The sequence below is a fragment of the Myotis yumanensis genome, unplaced genomic scaffold (assembly GCF_028538775.1).
Source record: "Myotis yumanensis isolate MYYU_CA2020_CCGP unplaced genomic scaffold, mMyoYum1.0.hap1 SCAF_1, whole genome shotgun sequence".
Lineage (NCBI taxonomy): Eukaryota > Metazoa > Chordata > Mammalia > Chiroptera > Vespertilionidae > Myotis > Myotis yumanensis.
In genome coordinates, this window is record NW_027223752.1 from 51,173,472 (window position 1) to 51,189,873 (window position 16,402).

Here is a 16,402-nt window from a genome sequence, read left to right on the forward strand (position 1 = left end):
ACTCTAGCTTGACCAATCCCCCCAAATTCAGAACTAGAAGCATCCAAGATCACTTGGCAATTTCTCTGGGCTTCTGAGTTAATCAAAATCTTAATACACAAATAGTCTGGCGCCAACTCAGATGGTAAGAGTCTGATTAATTTGTCACCATCCTGCACCTTGTACAGGGTCGATCTGTTTTAGCTGTCCAGAGAGGAACCAGCCATGCAGACAGAGGACTCAAAGAGAGTTAATGAAGGAACGATTTACCAGAGTGTGATCAGGTTGAAGGGAACCATCAAAGGATTGTAAAGCAGTCAGGGACTAGCAACAGTACTGGCTTATAAAACAAAGAGAGCCATCATCCAACAGTTGTTGCTAGGGGGACTCGGTAAAAAGAAGAAAAAAAAAAGCCACTTCCATGTTACAAGTAGGAAAACAAGGAGCCAAGATATGGAATCCCCACGAAAGGAATTTCTGAAACATCCCGCGGCAGCCAAAGGCCTTTAAAGACTCCACTTGGGGCTGGCTAAGCCACCGGTCTCACTTTCATCTTCCCTGCCACCAATCGAAAAGGACTAGGACTTGACTGCGACGGGTTCGGACTACAACTCCCGGCCTGCACCTCTGTGTTTACCTCCAATTTTTTTCCCAACACTAGGATTAAAGTTGCTTCCGGAAGAATTGCCTTTCGGGACTTGGAGTTCCTGCAGTTAGGGCCAGCCACCATCGCAGCGTGCTCATTGGCTCCGAGGTCTCCGCCCCCTTCCCCTCGCCGTACGACGGTGTCTCACGTACACACACGTAGCACGTGCCAACGCCCCTCCCTAGGCCTAGGACGCAGGCGCGCGCACGCTCCCCGGGCCCGGTAGGCGGGTGTCGGGTCGGGGGGTGGGGAGGAGGAGGAGGGGAGGGAGGGAGAGGGGTTAGGTGTCTACAGTATTGGGTACACGACCGAGGGCTGCTGAGAACGCGCAGACCTGGCTTCCTGGCAGGCGAAGTCTGCACTGGGCCTAGGGGTTGGCGGGAAGGTCCGGAGCCTGGTCAGCGCGCCCTGCAAGTAGGAGTCGGCCCCCAGAGACTCGGAGGAGAGCCGGGGAGAAGCCCGGCCTAGGCCCCGCGGAGATGTCTGGCTGCGGCGCTTGTAGTTGCGGAGCGGTCGCCGCGCGGCTCATCACTTCCTCGCTTGCCTCCGCGCCGAGAGGTAACTAAGTAGTACTTCCCCTGAGCCTTGGGACCCGGGCTGTCCCGGCCGACGGTGGGGACCCGGGGAGAACCAGAGGCCTACCCATGGCGAGAGAGTGCGGGATCCGCGGCGCTTCGCCTGGCGCTCTGCTTTCCCGGGAGAGCGGCGCTCTGCCAGCCTCTAGGGCAGCTGTTCCTCAAACTGGAAGTAAACTCCGGTGCTCCCCCGCTCGCGCACTTTCCAGCCTCCGGACTTGAGGGCCAGAATGGGCCCACTTCGCAGACACCCCGAAAGGCACAAAATGCTCCTCCTCTCCTTAAAAATGTCCCCGGGCCCTACGCAAAGCTCCTCCAAAGACTGCTGCCTGCCCCGCTGCGATTCCTCTTCCGGAGCGCGACCGGGCTCCCTGCGGGCCTGTCGGGAGCTCAGAGGAGGCTCCGGTGGGGGGCTGCCCGGTAGGGGCCGCGGGGCGCCGGGCCGCTGTCCCAGCCGCAGGCCGCGCGGGACGCGCCGAGTCACTGCCATTGTGCGGCCGCCGACGCCCGCAGGGACGCGGGTTGCGGGAAACTTGCCGGGGAGCGGCGGGGGCTCGGGAAATGGTTCAGGTGCTCAGGTCTCGGCAGTTGTCATCACAACTGGACGGTCTCCTAGTCTCTCCGGGGCGGCGCTGTTTGCCTCTCCTTCTGTTTATCAGCAGCTGTGAAAGTGGCACTGCAGCCGGGAGGTCCCGGAAAAGAAACCCATGTTTTCTCTTCCCCGAATTTATGACTCTCAGACTATGAGGCTGGATCCTGTTATAATCACCTCACTTCTAGACACACCCGTTTCACTTTTGGGTTGACAGCTTATGACCCTTGGATAAATTTTTTAAAAGCCCCCTTTTTCTAAATGTTAGGTTAATGATAAAATTTTTGTTGTTTACTACATGTGCATTTTTTTCTGACAGTTTATTTCACAGAGGAATTAAATGAGCATGTGGGCAGAAGCATTTGTAAAGTGATCTATAAATGTAAAGGTGTGAGTTTAGTCCCAAGGCCTTGTTAAACCTGAGCAAGTACATGCCCCTATTCCAGGAATTTGAGTTGCAAACACTTGGAAGTGACAGATTTAACCCCTAGAGTGCCGGGGAGCGCAATCGCGCTCCTGTCTTTCTCCGAAAGTACCGGGAGCGCTATCAAAGCTTCGAAATGGCGTCCAGTTCTAAGTCTGCTTTTATTAGTGATGATGATATTGCTAAATATGTCAATGTAGCAGAGGTTTCCTTAAGTTTTTGAATATGTAACTTCATTTACTTGCGATTCATAATTTTTTTCCTAAACTGCTGTAAAAGCAGCAAAAATGGCTTGGCAATTTTAGCATAGTCCCTAGGATATTGGTTGGCACTCAAAGGGTTAAATGTTTTCCTTGACATGTATTTGTTGAGGGCCTGCTGGGCTGTGTTGGCGCTGGAGGTGGAATGGTGAACAAGGCCTCACCTTCAAGTTTCAATCTGGTAGAGCAGACAATAATACTGTTTCTCGGAATGGACAAAGTATATGTGTGTTCAAGGTCATTATAGAATTTCATATTTTTACATGACAAACAGCAAAATACTTTTCACATTGATTTAAGACTTTCCCAAAACATAATTACATAAAATGTTTATTTTTCATAGTAGAAAAGTCTAAAAAAGTCTGTAATAATATAGAGATATTTTCTTTAAGGACTTAAAAAAACACCAGGAGGATTATTTTTATTCAAAACTCCTGAAAAAAGGGAAGAAAGGCAAAAGATAGAAAAATCTGAATTGAACTTTAACTAGTTTATTCTTATAAACAGTAGAGTTAAGAATTTCAACAACATAATAAAAACAAAAGAACTTGATCCAATTAGTCTTCTAACACAAAATTGTAAAATGAATTAAGAATAAAAGGGGACATTTCAGAGCTCTGAAGTACAGTGTTATTCTTTATTTCCATTGGTCTGTCATGTTAGACTTTAAATATGTTATATGGTAGTTTGAAAAATTATTTGGAAAATTAAATTGTCATCCTAGATACTGGATCTATTTTCTTTTCCTGATGTCCTATGTGTACCCAGTTTAATGTGTTTTTCCTCATTAGTTTCTTTGAATATGAAACCTATGGTAAAGAGAAATTTTAAATATTTTTTCTACCCACATCACGTGTATTTTTAAATTTTAGTGTATATTTTAAAAAATGTGCTTTGCATGTATAAGTAAATTTGTTTTCTAAATATGTGTATTCAGAAATGCTTGATTCCATTTAAAAGATTCTGAGTGGCAGTATTTGGTCTGAATTTGGCTGTGAGACTTGTAGGATCAGAATTGTGATTTCTGGCTGCTTTCTGTCCTTGTCTGTTTAAACATTACACCTCATGAAGGTGTAATGATATGAAGATGCTTGAACATGTCCATAATTTTCATGATTGTTACATAATATGCCTAGACTATAATTTTAATTCTCTCTTTCTCTGTAGTTAAATACAGTACAGTTTAAGTAAGGCAAAGTGAATAAATGATACAATATCTTTATTTCTTTTCAATATCTTTATTTCTTAACGTTTCTGTTTTGTTGGCGTGTTTATCTTCAGAGCAGCAGACTAGCCTTAGTGAAAACCTGTCAAACATTTTTAAACTTGAAGAAAGCTATCATAGGAGTGATGCTATTTTTTTTCTTAAGAAGTATTTCAAATTCATGAAACAACCTGGGCATAATATGAAAATTTGAGGTTAAAAGCAGTAAGCATGTACTAAATTGCTGATTTTGTTTGTGAGTTTTGAATTTTCCCCCAATTTGTGTTAGAGGTTAGAGGCCAAGTGTTTAAGTGATCATTTACCTTGATTTGCCATTTCATCAATCGTTATGCACTTAAATATTGTCACAGCAAATAGTTTAAATTTTTCATTAGTTCTATATTTCTAAAATATAAATTAAAGATTGGTCTATCTTTTAAACTGAATCATTTGTATGTTTTGGAGAATGCTTAATTCAAGATTGAATATACGCAGTCAAATATTTAAAAGTTGAATAAATAACTCACCTACTTTGTAATAGCCCGAAAATAAGTGTACCTTATTCTAATATTTCTTTTTAAAAACACTTATTCTGAAACTCAGAAAGCTTTATCTATATAACAGAAGTTTGTAAATGGTTTAACTTTTAACTGTCTTTTGTCATGGCTGCCAAGTAATCTTTTGAAATACACTTCACAAAAATACTTTTCTTTTTGGCTTTAGGATTTTTTCATTTGGAGTTTACAGGCCTCCAAAAGGGTCTGGGGATAGAATTCAGAGGTTCCATGAACTTTATTTTCACTAATCTTGATGTGAAATACAGCATTTCCTTCAATTCTGAATGAAGGCAACAAATCTACAGTAGCCGCAGTATCTGAATTTGTCACCAATCAAAATTACAAATATTTTCATGTCATTACAGTTGCATATATCTCAAAATATATTGTTTATACTTTTCACATCTTTGAAATCATGGTAGTTATAATAGCTGTTAGGTCTTACTTAATTCTGTTAGTAAAGAAGAATATTTTTTAAATATTTTGATAACTTCAGTATAATTGGTTTTCTTTATTGTGTATTCTATACATTTAAAAACATTCTGAGAAGGGGCCTGTCTGTAGGCTTCACCTGACTGCCAAAGGGGTTCATGGCTCAAAAAGGGTTAAAAACTCCTGATTAGTTTGCTGCAGTGATTTCTGTGAAGATTTATATGATTGGTGAATGGTTATTTAAATTGTTTAGAAGTACGTACAGTGGTTTAAAAGTGTGGTTTCCAGACCAGCAGCATCAGTATCACCTGGGAACTTGTTAGAAATGCAAGTTCCACCTCATACCTTCGGAATCAGAACCAGGGAAGGTCCCCTACTATGTTTTAACAAGCTCTCCAGGTGATTTTGATGCGTGCTCAAGTTTGAGAGCCATAGGTTTAGTATTAATGGCATCTTGTTGGTATAGCGGCTATAGCCCATAGATTATAGAAAGTTAAAACAGCACTACAGTACCATACCATTAGGGCCAGCAAAGAAATTCTTAAACTTTGAAGTTTAAATGACACAAACACGTTTTTCAGATAGTATTTTCTGGGGTGACTGTATAGTTGCATTAATAAGTTATTTAAGGGGACTTATTTTTTTTTCTATTCAAGTAGACTTTAAAAGGATTATGTTCACAGTTTTTATTTCTCTTAAATTTCCAAAGATAATTTCCTTTCACCTTATTTTCTAATAATATTAGGTACTGTAAATTGTTAAACACTATTTTAAAAGATATATTTTATTGTAAATGGGAAAAAATATATCCACTGTATGTGATAATTCAGGGTAGTTTTGTCTAAACATCTAAGTAAAATAGCCTCACATAATTTTGTTATAATTGTAGTTTTCTTTTTGAATACATTGTAATGGCTCAATTTAAAAAGCTATACTTGTTACATAGATTATAATTTTATTTTGCTACCTTTCATATTAATTTATTATGAACATTTTCATACACACACAAAATAGACAATGAACTGCCAAATACCCATCACCTAGCCTCAATGTCCATTAACTTTCTGCATTTCTTGATTTCCTCTCCCCATTATTTTTTCTAGACTTGATTTTTATATTGTCATAGTCTTTAAATCATATTCTGTCCTTGGAAAAACATTAAACATGTTTAGCTTAAAATGTATGAATTACCTTAAATCTCATTTTTATGAGGGAGTAATGGCAATTGTCATTTACTGCAAAAAATGAAATGTTGCATTTGAAAAAATTTGAAATGTCTTTTGAAAACATTACTTAAGAGAAATCATCAATTGTATTTTTTAAAATTAATTTTCAAGTTTAATTGTGTTAAGCAAAGTTTTACAGTCTAGATTAGGGATTGGGGTGTCAAACCTTAAACCGTTTTCGGTATTTATATAGAGATGAAAAAATTTGGTTCCTCTTATTTGTATCTTTCCCGAGAAGTTTGATGCATTCAGTTTTGTACTTTGTGGAACAGATGATGGCCTAGGGCAGCAATTTTCAACCTTTTTCATCTCATGGCACACATAAATAATTACTAAAATTTTGTGGCATACCAAAAAACATATATTTTGCTGATCTGACAAAAAATAGGTATACTTCTGATTGATTTATAAAAAATAATAGTAATTACCTACCCTTTTTGCTCCAAAATGACTTAAAGTTTGTGTGTTTGTTTGTTTTTTAAATTTGTTGATTTTAGAGAGGGAAGAAGGGAGAGAGAAACATCTTATTTATTGTACCACTTATTTATGCATTCATTAGTTGATTCTTGTATGTACCCTGACTGGGGATCGAACAAGCAACCTTGGTGAATCAGAATGATGTTCTAACCAACTGAGCTACTCAGCCAAGGCTCAAAGTGACTTTTTAAAAAATCAGGTGCATATACTTGTATATAAAGCTTTCTAATACCAAGAATTAACCAGTCAGACCCAACCTTATGCGACGTAACCAATAAGATGCAACTCTGTTGTATGGCCTATATATTTATGGTTCAAGATAAAGCATTCACACTGGACTGCTGTTGTTATGTTGGCTGTTGTCATTTTTTTATTTAACAATCTAAGGGAAAAGAGGTCAGTGCCCCTGCTAAATAGTCAGGTATTGCACATTTTAGAAATTCTTGTGGCGCACTGGTTGAAAATCGCTGGCCTAGGGTGATAAATAGCTAAAGAAATTAGTTATTCTAACATTGCATACTGTTGGAAAATTGGAATTAATAAACTAGTTATATAACTAAGCAATTTATTTGTTTGAAGGACTTAATTTTAAACCAGTTTTTGGCTTTGGATACAATACATACATATGTGCATGAGCTCCTAAAAGCTCTAACAGGTGTAGAAATAAAAATTTAAAGCCTGAGTTGAGAATTTTGCAGGGAATTAAATGAGGGAGGCAAAAAAATACAATATGTATCTTAAATTTATTTGAATATTAACATAAACACACATACCCTTTCTGTTGTTTATTTTATTATCTCCTAAGAGCACTCTGGTAAACTGATGGGGAACTTCCTTCTTGGCAGTTCATTAATGTAGGTTAGCTTATGCAAGGTTCTGAATATCCCTTCAGTACTGAAATATATGGCATTTTCTTTAATCTAGGATCATTCAATTTTCTTGTGTAAGGAATACTTTTAAAGTCCAGCTTGGGAAATGCTGCCTCATAGTATGCAGTATGGCTCTTTTGTTGTTGCCTATAATTTATTTTGGATTTATTTTGTATTTATGTAAGAAAAATGAGGGGTCAGCAAACAATGATCCCATGGATCAAATCTGGCCACACCCATTTGTTTACATATTGTTTACATTTACTTTCCTGTTATAGGCAATAGACTGAGACTATGTGGCCCACAAAGCTGAAAATATTTACTATCCTGGTCCTTTACAGGAAAAGTTTGCTGAATAATAACTTACATTCTATTAAAGAATTTTAACTTTCTGTCAGAAAGTTAAAATCCTTGAAAGCAGAATGGTGGTTACACAGTATTTACTGAATTCTATTTTTTCCTGTAGGATTGAAATATTTCATTAGGCCAGGCTGAGGACCCTCCCTCCCCCCCAGTGCACAAATGTCGTGCGCCAGGCCTCTAGTATAAGAAGAATAAGAATATAGGACATAAATGGTCTTTTCCCCCTACAAGCAAGGCAGATGTTGAACTACTTATCTCAAACTTTGAGTCACTCATTGTTATGACCTTGGTGGTCTTTCCTCACTTCCAAAAGACAGGCTTGGGAAGAAAAAAAATTTTTTACTCACCTGGAATCTGTCCAAGGCCCAGGTCTGGCCTGTATTTGAGAGGGCTTTGCCTCTAATGATATTAGTTTATTTACCAGTTTGTACTACTGTGAAAACTAACTTTTTCAACCTCTTGTGCTTAACAAATTTTTGTTTCCAGGGTATTTATTGAAAGAATGTTAATATTTGATGTGCAGACTAATAAATTTTTTATACTTTCAGGTATTTCTTGTGGTCGCATTCATATACCTGTTTTAGGAAGGCTTGGGACCTTTGAAACTCAGATTCTACGAAGAGTTCCTTTTAGAACCTTTACAGAAACACCAGCATGCTTAGCCTCAAAAGATGGAATAAGTAAAGATGGCTCTGGAGATGGAAATAAGGTATTGGCATCTATGTACATATTTGAGTTCCCTTGTTTAAGCAATCTATATACCTAAAATCCTAAGCAACTGTTATGACCGGTTGGGTTGACCAAATGACCGGTTGCTATGACAATGCACTGACCACCAGGTGGCAGACGTTCAATGCAGGAACTGCTCCCTGGTGGTCAGTGCGTTCCTACAGCCAACCTCCCGCGGTAACACCCCCCCTCCGAAAAAAAAAAGCTGTAAAGAAGCTTCATTAAGTAACCTATGTAATTAGTCTGTAGGGTTGAATTAGGAATAGCCATCACTTCCTACTTTCATACAACTTTTACAACTCATAACTGTAAACCCCACTTCATCCTCTACTAAAAATCTTGGATATCTTTATGACAATGCTGGGCTACTCTGTAGCTAGCAAGTAGATAATTGGTGATTGTATTGGGTCAGTGAATTATCAAATTTTTTATTATGTTAATTTGACTGACACTTGAGTTAATATTAAATGCGAGACAAAATGCTTGGTGCTTTCATATTTGTACTTAATCCTAACAGTGACTCTGAAGTAGGTGATATCTTTATTTTAGAGATGAAAAAAGTTAGATTCAAGAAAGTGAAGAATCACTACTTGCCATGGTAATAACACCCAATTCAATTTAATTGAAATGTAGTTTTATATTTACAGAAATTTTTTTCCTAGTTCTTATTGAGTCATTAAAAGAAAACTTTTTATTATACATGCTGGCACATACCTACATGTGCCAGCAATAGTAGAAATATCAATTATGCAAATGATTTCATTCTAGAAATTGTAAAAATTGTAAGATTAATTATAAACTATATTGTTTATATTTGTTTACATATAAAATGGTTGCCCGAAATTAATAATTGACACTCTCCTTTTTCCTTCTCCAAAACCTTTAGAAATCAGCAAGTGAGGGAAGCAGTAAAAAATCAGGCTCTGGGAATTCTGGGAAAGGTGGAAACCAACTACGCTGCCCTAAATGTGGTGACTTGTGCACACATGTAGAGACCTTTGTGTGTAAGTATTACTTCTATTGTTGTTCTTTTTCTCTACCTTTTCTATAAATTGTTAACTGCATAGAAATATATAAATTATATAAACCGAAGTTATTTTCTTCCTGAACTTACATGATTCTCTCCTATGTTCACCAGATACTAAAAATCCCCAGGACTAGTAATATTTTACACTGTGTATAGGAGAGAATTTAAGAAAACTATTTGCTTCTTTATTTGGTTAAGTGTTTATTTTAAATTTGGATCTTAAGAATTTTTTATTATACTTTATTTGTTTGTATTATATATTATATCTGTAAAATAATTCAAGTTTATTGAATGAGGCCCTGGCCATGTAGCTCAGTTGGTTAGAGCGTCATCCTGATACGCCAAGGTTTTGGGTTCAGTCCCTAGTCAGGGTACATACAAGAATAAACCAATGAATGCTTAAATAAGTGGAACAACAAACTGATGATGTCTCTCTCTCTCTCTCTCCCCCTCTTTCCCTCTCTCCCCCCTCCCTCCCTCCCTTCCTCTCTCTCTAAAATCAATTTTAAAAATTTATTGAATGAAAGGCTTTGCTTATAATTTATAAAACAATAAAAAAATAAGTTGTTGAAGGGGTAGCATTTAGTGAATGAAATAATATAGTTCTGGGAGGAGGGATCTGTGATTGATATACATTTGATTGAATAAAGAAACTGTATTAGGTTACCGTGCAGATATATACCACAGTCAAATGTAGAAAAACACAAGAAAGTATAAGTTCTGTGATCCCAACAGGGTACTCTTTCTTTGATATAAGAACACCAAATATTTTTAGAAGCTAAAGCTATTAAGTTCACAGAAGTGCAAAACACTAAACAAAAACACTTTATTTTTAAGAAAAAAGTACATTTTTTTCATTTTCTGTTCTTGGCATCAATTTTCATTCTTTCCAGTGGAATCAAAACCTCTTGAACCCCTTTCAGTGTCATCCAAAACTTGAACTTACTCTATTTCTGGTTTTAAAAATCCATTCACAAATGAGCTGTGTAATTTGGTCACCCTTTTTTACTTATAACTTTTCTTTACCAAAATTAAACAGTACAACAAGATTTGCTATAATTTTCATTTATGACACCAGCTCCTACATCTATGAAATGTTTGCAGCCAAGACAGAACATGAAACTACTCTTCCATAGCACCCAGAAGGAAGAGCTATCTGAATGTTGGTTTTCGCAAGGGTTTTCTCTATAGGTGGTACTGTATAATCATAGGCACTGTACAGGTCATAGCCTGCTACCCATGCAGATCCCGTGGTCGGGCAGTGGCATGCTCCAAAAGCCCGGCAAAGTCACTTGCTGAGAGATGGCAAGTATCTCTTCAGAGCACAGCATGGCAGAGCAGAACAAGAGTGGTGAGGGGGGTGGGGAGAGAGGCAGAGAGGGAACGAGAAGGTGCAGGGTCGGTTTTTGTAACCATGAAGCTATACAAGAACCAAGGCTTGCTTATTCTGTATTTATTATTCTGTTCTTCACCTACCTATTGATCGTGTCATAAAACTGGAGAAGGGGTGCCGAAACCGGTTTGGCTCAGTGGATAGAGCGTCGGCCTGCGGACTGAAGGGTCCCAGGTTCGATTCCGGTCAAGGGCATGTACCTGGGTTGCGGGCACATCCCCAGTGGGAGATGTGCAGGAGGCAGCTGATCGATGTTTCTAACTCTCTATCTCTCTCCCTTCCTCTCTGTAAAAAATCAATAAAATATATTAAAAAAAAAAAACTGGAGAAGGGGTCATTCAAATATTAAGGTATTTTCCTTCTCTAAGTACTTTTCAGAGGAGCAATGCTCTCAATTCTAGAAAATGTCTGATAATCATGATTCAGACACTAAGAGAAAGAAGAAATTAACAGTCCTACTTTTGCTTAGTGTCAGTAATTCTCTCTGAAATGGAACAGATATTTTGTTTAATGAATCAAATAACTAATTTCCTATATGATCAGAGTTAATGGTAATGACTTGAGTAAATTACATTATACTAACATGTCAGCCTTCCTATACAGTCCAGTTATGAAAAGGTTGATGGTAAGGTGTGGCAGAAGTTTCAGTTTCTGATTATTAACTGGAGAGGATTCTCTGTATTCTAACCCAAATAACTTCAGTTTCACATTTATCAGTGCTATTAATTGGCCACTATATGAAAAAGTACTATATGTAGCATGTTTTCACAGTTTTAGAAAGACTTTAAAGTAGTTCCATTCTGTAGCTGCAATGTTAGAGGTTCTGTTTGTAGTTTTTACCTAGTAAGAGGTCAAAGAGAAAAATCAATCTGAATGAACAGTAATTTGAATTGCAGTATAAAATGAAAGTAGTAGAACTGGATGATATAACTTCTAAATAACATTTTCTATTAACAAAATTTGGTGTGATATACTAAAATTCTCAAAAATCTGAGAATTGCTCAATTCATAATGGTAATGTCATATTATATATATATATATTTTTAATATATATATTTTTAATAAACTAGGTCCTCTCAAGATTAAGTTTAGTTTTCTTTTATGCAGTGTTTTCAAAACCTGCCAGGTCACTGTTGTTTAACAGTGATTAAGTGAACACTTTAAATATTAAAGCTATTTTTTTAAAAAAATGAGCACTGAGGGTGATTGTTAACCATAGATTCCCTCCTTCCCTAGAGATTAACATTCTGTAGATATTGGGTAGGATCCTAGAATCTGTAAATATAATAATGAGACCAAGTGTGGAAAACACTATACACTAATCAGCTCAGTTCTGAGGTGGTCTATTTTCTTTGGGACTTCTAATGGGGGAGGGGGATGTGGAAGAGAAAAGTAAAAGAAGAATACATACTCAAACATCTGTTGAGTCAGACACACTGCTGGGCTCAGAAAATTCACAGATGAGCATGACACTGTTCCTGTTCTCTGATCTTTACTACTGAGGAGTAACAGGCCCCAGCAGTGAGACTAGGCCCTCCTCCTTTGGTTTTTTTGACCCATAATAAAAGTCTCTTCAGAATGAATCCCTTTTGAATGCAGTGGATTTTCTGTCTACTTATTGAAAATTTGGTCATCCTAGTTCTAAATAGTTTTGTTTTATCTTGGGCGATTTATTTTATTTAAATCTGTATTTATATAGTTATTAGTTCATAAACATCTTTAATTGATTTTAGAGAAGAAAGGAGAGAGAGAGGAAACACTGATGAAGAAAGAGAAACATTACTTACTTGGTTGCCTCCTGCAGGCCCCCCTATTGGGGATGGAGCCTGAAACCTGGGCATGTGCCTGGACCAGGAATGGAACCGATGACCTCTCAGTGCATGGACCATTAGTTCAACCAACTGAGCTACACTGGCCAGGGCCATAAACATCTTTTTATGTGCTTTTTGTCACTTATAGTTCTTTTATGAATGGCCTGTTTAAGTAATTGTCTACTTTTTTGTCATTTTAAATTATTTTTAATTACCTGAGGAATACACGTATATGTCCCTCTTCATGAAAAAGTAGAGCATTATAGATAAAGTTAAAGATATATTTTGTAATATATCTTCATTGAACATAAAACTTTTTAAAAGCATAAGTGCTATCATATTCAAGTTTTTGTTTTCTTTCAACTCAGCAATGTTTTGAGAGCTATATATGTTAATACATACAGATCTAGTCCTTTTCCTTTTTAAGAATTTTTTTGAGGTTTTAGTTTCTTGTTTTTTTTTTAATCCTTACCCAAGGATGTTTTTTATTGATTCTAGAGAGAGAGGAAGGGAGAGGAAGAGAAAGAGAAACATCTGTGTGAGAGAGAAACATTGATCGTTTGCCTCCCATATGCCCTGACGGGATCGAACCCATAACCTTTTAGTGTCCAGAACCATGCTCCAACTGACTGAACCACCTGTCCAGGGCTGTGTCTGACTTCTTTTATTTAGCACTAGAGGCCTGATGCACAAAAATTAATGCAAGAGTAGGCCTTCCTTCCTCCAGCTTCCGGCACTGGCTTCCCTCCACCGGCTTCCCTTCGGCACCCGGGCCCTGGGCTTCCCTTCTCCAGCCACCAGCAGGCACCCAGGACCCAGGCTGGCTTCCCTCGGGCTGCCCACAGGCACCCAGGGCCAGACTGGCTTCCCTCCGGCCCCAGCTTCGTCATGAAGGACTTCCGAATGACACCCAGAAGACACCCGGTTTAATTAGCATATTACCCTTTTTTTATTGTAGATATTTTTAAGGTTCATTTGTGTTGCATTATGTATCAGTCCTTCATTGCTTTTTATGGTTGAATAGTAGTATTTCATTGTCCATTCATCTATTGATGGACATTTGAGTTGCTTCTACTTGTTAGCTATTATGAATAATGCTACAATGTCCAGGCCAGTGTGGTTAAGTGGTTAAAACATTGGCCCACGCACTGAAGGGTCATGGGTTCGATTCCCAGTCAAGGGCACTTAGTTTGCAGGTTTGATCCCTGACCCCATTGGGGTGCATACCGAGCAATGTGTGTCTCTCACATTTTTTTTCTCTCTCTGTCTCTCCTTTCCCTTTCTCTCCCTGTTTCTCTCTCGCCCGTCCTCCCTCCCTTCCACTCTGTAAAAAAAAAAAAAAATCAGTGGAAAAATTATCTTCAGGTGAGGATTAACCAAAAAAAAGCAATGCTACTATGAACATTTGTGTACACATTTTTTGTGTTTTTACTTGGGCATCTGCTTAGGAACGGAATTGCTGAGTGAAATGGTAACTATGTTTAGCTTTATTAAAAAAAATTTATTTTTATTTTTTATTTATTGATTGGGGAAGGGAGGAGGTATGGAGGGAGGGAGGGAGAGAGAGAGAGAGAGAGAGAGAGAGACAGACATCGATTTGTTATTCCACTTATTTATTTCTCAATTGGTTGCTTCTCGTATGAGAGAGAGAGAGACATCGATTTGTTGTTCCACTTATTTATTACTCGGTTGCTTCTCGTATGTGGCCTGACCTGGGATCAAACCTGTAACCTTGGCGTATCAGGCGGATGCTCTTACCAACTGAACTACCTGGCCAGGGCCTATGTGTAGCTTTTTAAGAAACTGCCAAACTGTTTTTCAAAGAGACTATACCATCCTACAACCCAACTAACAATGTATAAGGGTTCCAATTATTCCACATCATTTTCAACACTTACCTTTTTTATTGTAGCCATCATAGGAATTTGATTTATACTTCCCTAATGAGTAAAGATATTAAACATCTTTTAATGTGTTTATTGGCCATTTGTATGTCTTTTTTGGAGGAAAGAATAGTATTTAAGTCCTTTGTTCATTTTTATAAGACCAGTGCTCTAATCCTGAGCTATAGGGCCCACTCCTATGTTCATTTTTAAATTGGGTTGTCTGTATTGTTAAGTTATGAGTTCTTTATATATTTTGAATGCTAGACCCTTATCCAGATATGTGATTTGCAAATATTTTCTCTCATTCTATGGGTTGTTCTTCCCTTTTAAATGCTGTATAGCAGGAGTGAGCAAATAGTAAATATTTTAGGCTTTGTGGGCCATATGGTCTCTATTGCAACTATTCTCCTTTATAGTTATAGTGCAAAAACAACCACAGACAATGTAAATGAATGAGGACGCTGTGTTCCAATAAAACTTTGTATATGGCTCTGACTGGTTTGGCTCAGTGGATAGAGCGTCGGCCTGCGGACTGAAAGGTCCCAGGTTCGATTCCAGTCAAGGGCATGTACCTGGGTTGCGGGCACATCCCCAGTGTGGGGTGTGCAAGAGGCAGCTGATCGATGTTTCTCTCTCATCGATGTTTCTAACTCTCTATCCCTCTCCCTTCCTCTCTGTAAAAAATCAATAAAATATATTTTAAAAAAAAAAAACTTTGTATATGGACACTGAAATTTGAATTTCATAAATTTTCATTGTCATTTTTAGCTCATGGACCTTGCTGTATATATTTAATCTAACAGGTTTGTTTGTAGTAATGTTTGTTTTCTTATAGTAGTATTACTCTTGCTTGTCTTTGTTGAAATAAAATACCATTTTTATAGATACCATTATGAATATATAGAAAATCATCAGAAATTGAAATTAAGAATAATATCTAAGAAAGTTGATTATAATGACTAAGATATACTATTCTTTAGCCCATTTAAAAAATAACTTGTCAAACATGAATAGACTCCCCTCTTTAATTTAGAGCCTTTAGTTGTTCTTTTTTTTTTTTTTTTTTAATTAAATCTTTATTGTTCAGATTATTACATTTGTTCCTCTTTTTTCCCCCCATAACTCCCCTCCTTCCAGCTCCCACCCCACCCTCCACCCTCACTCCCCACCCACTGTGTTCATCCATAGGTGCATGATTTTTGTCCAGTCACTTCCCGCATCTCCCACACCCCTTTTCCCCCCAAGAATAGTCAGTCTATTCCCTTTCTATGTCCCTGATTCTATTATAATCACCAGTTCATTCTGTACATCAGGTTATTTATTCACTTGATTCTTAGATTCATTTGTTGATAGATGCATGTTTGTTGTTCATAATTTGTATCTTTACCTTTTTCTTCTTCTTCCTCTTCTTAAAGGATACCTTTCAGCATTTCATATAATACTGGTTTGGCGGTGATGAACTCCTTTAGCTTTTCCTTATCTGTGAAGCTCTTTATCTGACCTTCAATTCTGAATGATAGCTTTGCTGGATAAAGTAATCTTGGTTGTAGGTTCTTGGTATTCAGCACTTTGAATATTTCTTGCCGTTCCCTTCTGGCCTGCAAAGTTTCTGTTGAGAAATCAGCTGACAGTCGTATGGGTATTCCCTTGTAGGTAATTGAGCCTCTTTCTCTTGCTGCTTTTAAGATTTTCTCTTTGTCTTTTGCTCTTGGCATTTTAATGATGATGTGTCTTGGTGTGGTCCTCTTTGGATTCCTTTTGTTTGGGGTTCTCTGCGCTTCTTGGACCTGTAAGTCCATTTCTTTCACCAGGTGGGGGAAGTTTTCTGCCATTATTTCTTGAAATAGGTTTTCAATATCTTGCTGTCTCTCATCTTCTGGCACTCCAGTGACTCTGATATTAGACTGCTTAAAGCTGTCCCAGAGGCTCCTTACACTATCTTCACACTTTCG

At 37.9% G+C, this 16,402-nt stretch overlaps 1 protein-coding gene and 1 pseudogene across 2 annotated transcripts in view; one reads left to right on the plus strand and one right to left on the minus strand.

Moving 5' to 3' along the window:
* The first annotated feature begins 907 nt into the window (after nt 1–907).
* The window catches only part of CLPX (caseinolytic mitochondrial matrix peptidase chaperone subunit X), a 45,552-nt gene continuing 30,057 nt past the window's right edge, over nt 908–16,402 (plus strand). For both annotated transcript variants that reach the window (XM_070420755.1, XM_070420762.1), the window contains exons 1-3: nt 908–1,183; nt 8,153–8,313; nt 9,220–9,337. In XM_070420755.1, coding sequence (XP_070276856.1) covers nt 1,105–1,183; nt 8,153–8,313; nt 9,220–9,337 — 358 coding nt within the window. In that variant the 5' untranslated portion in view covers nt 908–1,104. The remainder of the gene's footprint in view (nt 1,184–8,152; nt 8,314–9,219; nt 9,338–16,402) is intronic.
* On the minus strand, nt 10,234–12,825 carry LOC139012681 (deoxyuridine 5'-triphosphate nucleotidohydrolase, mitochondrial-like; annotated as a pseudogene).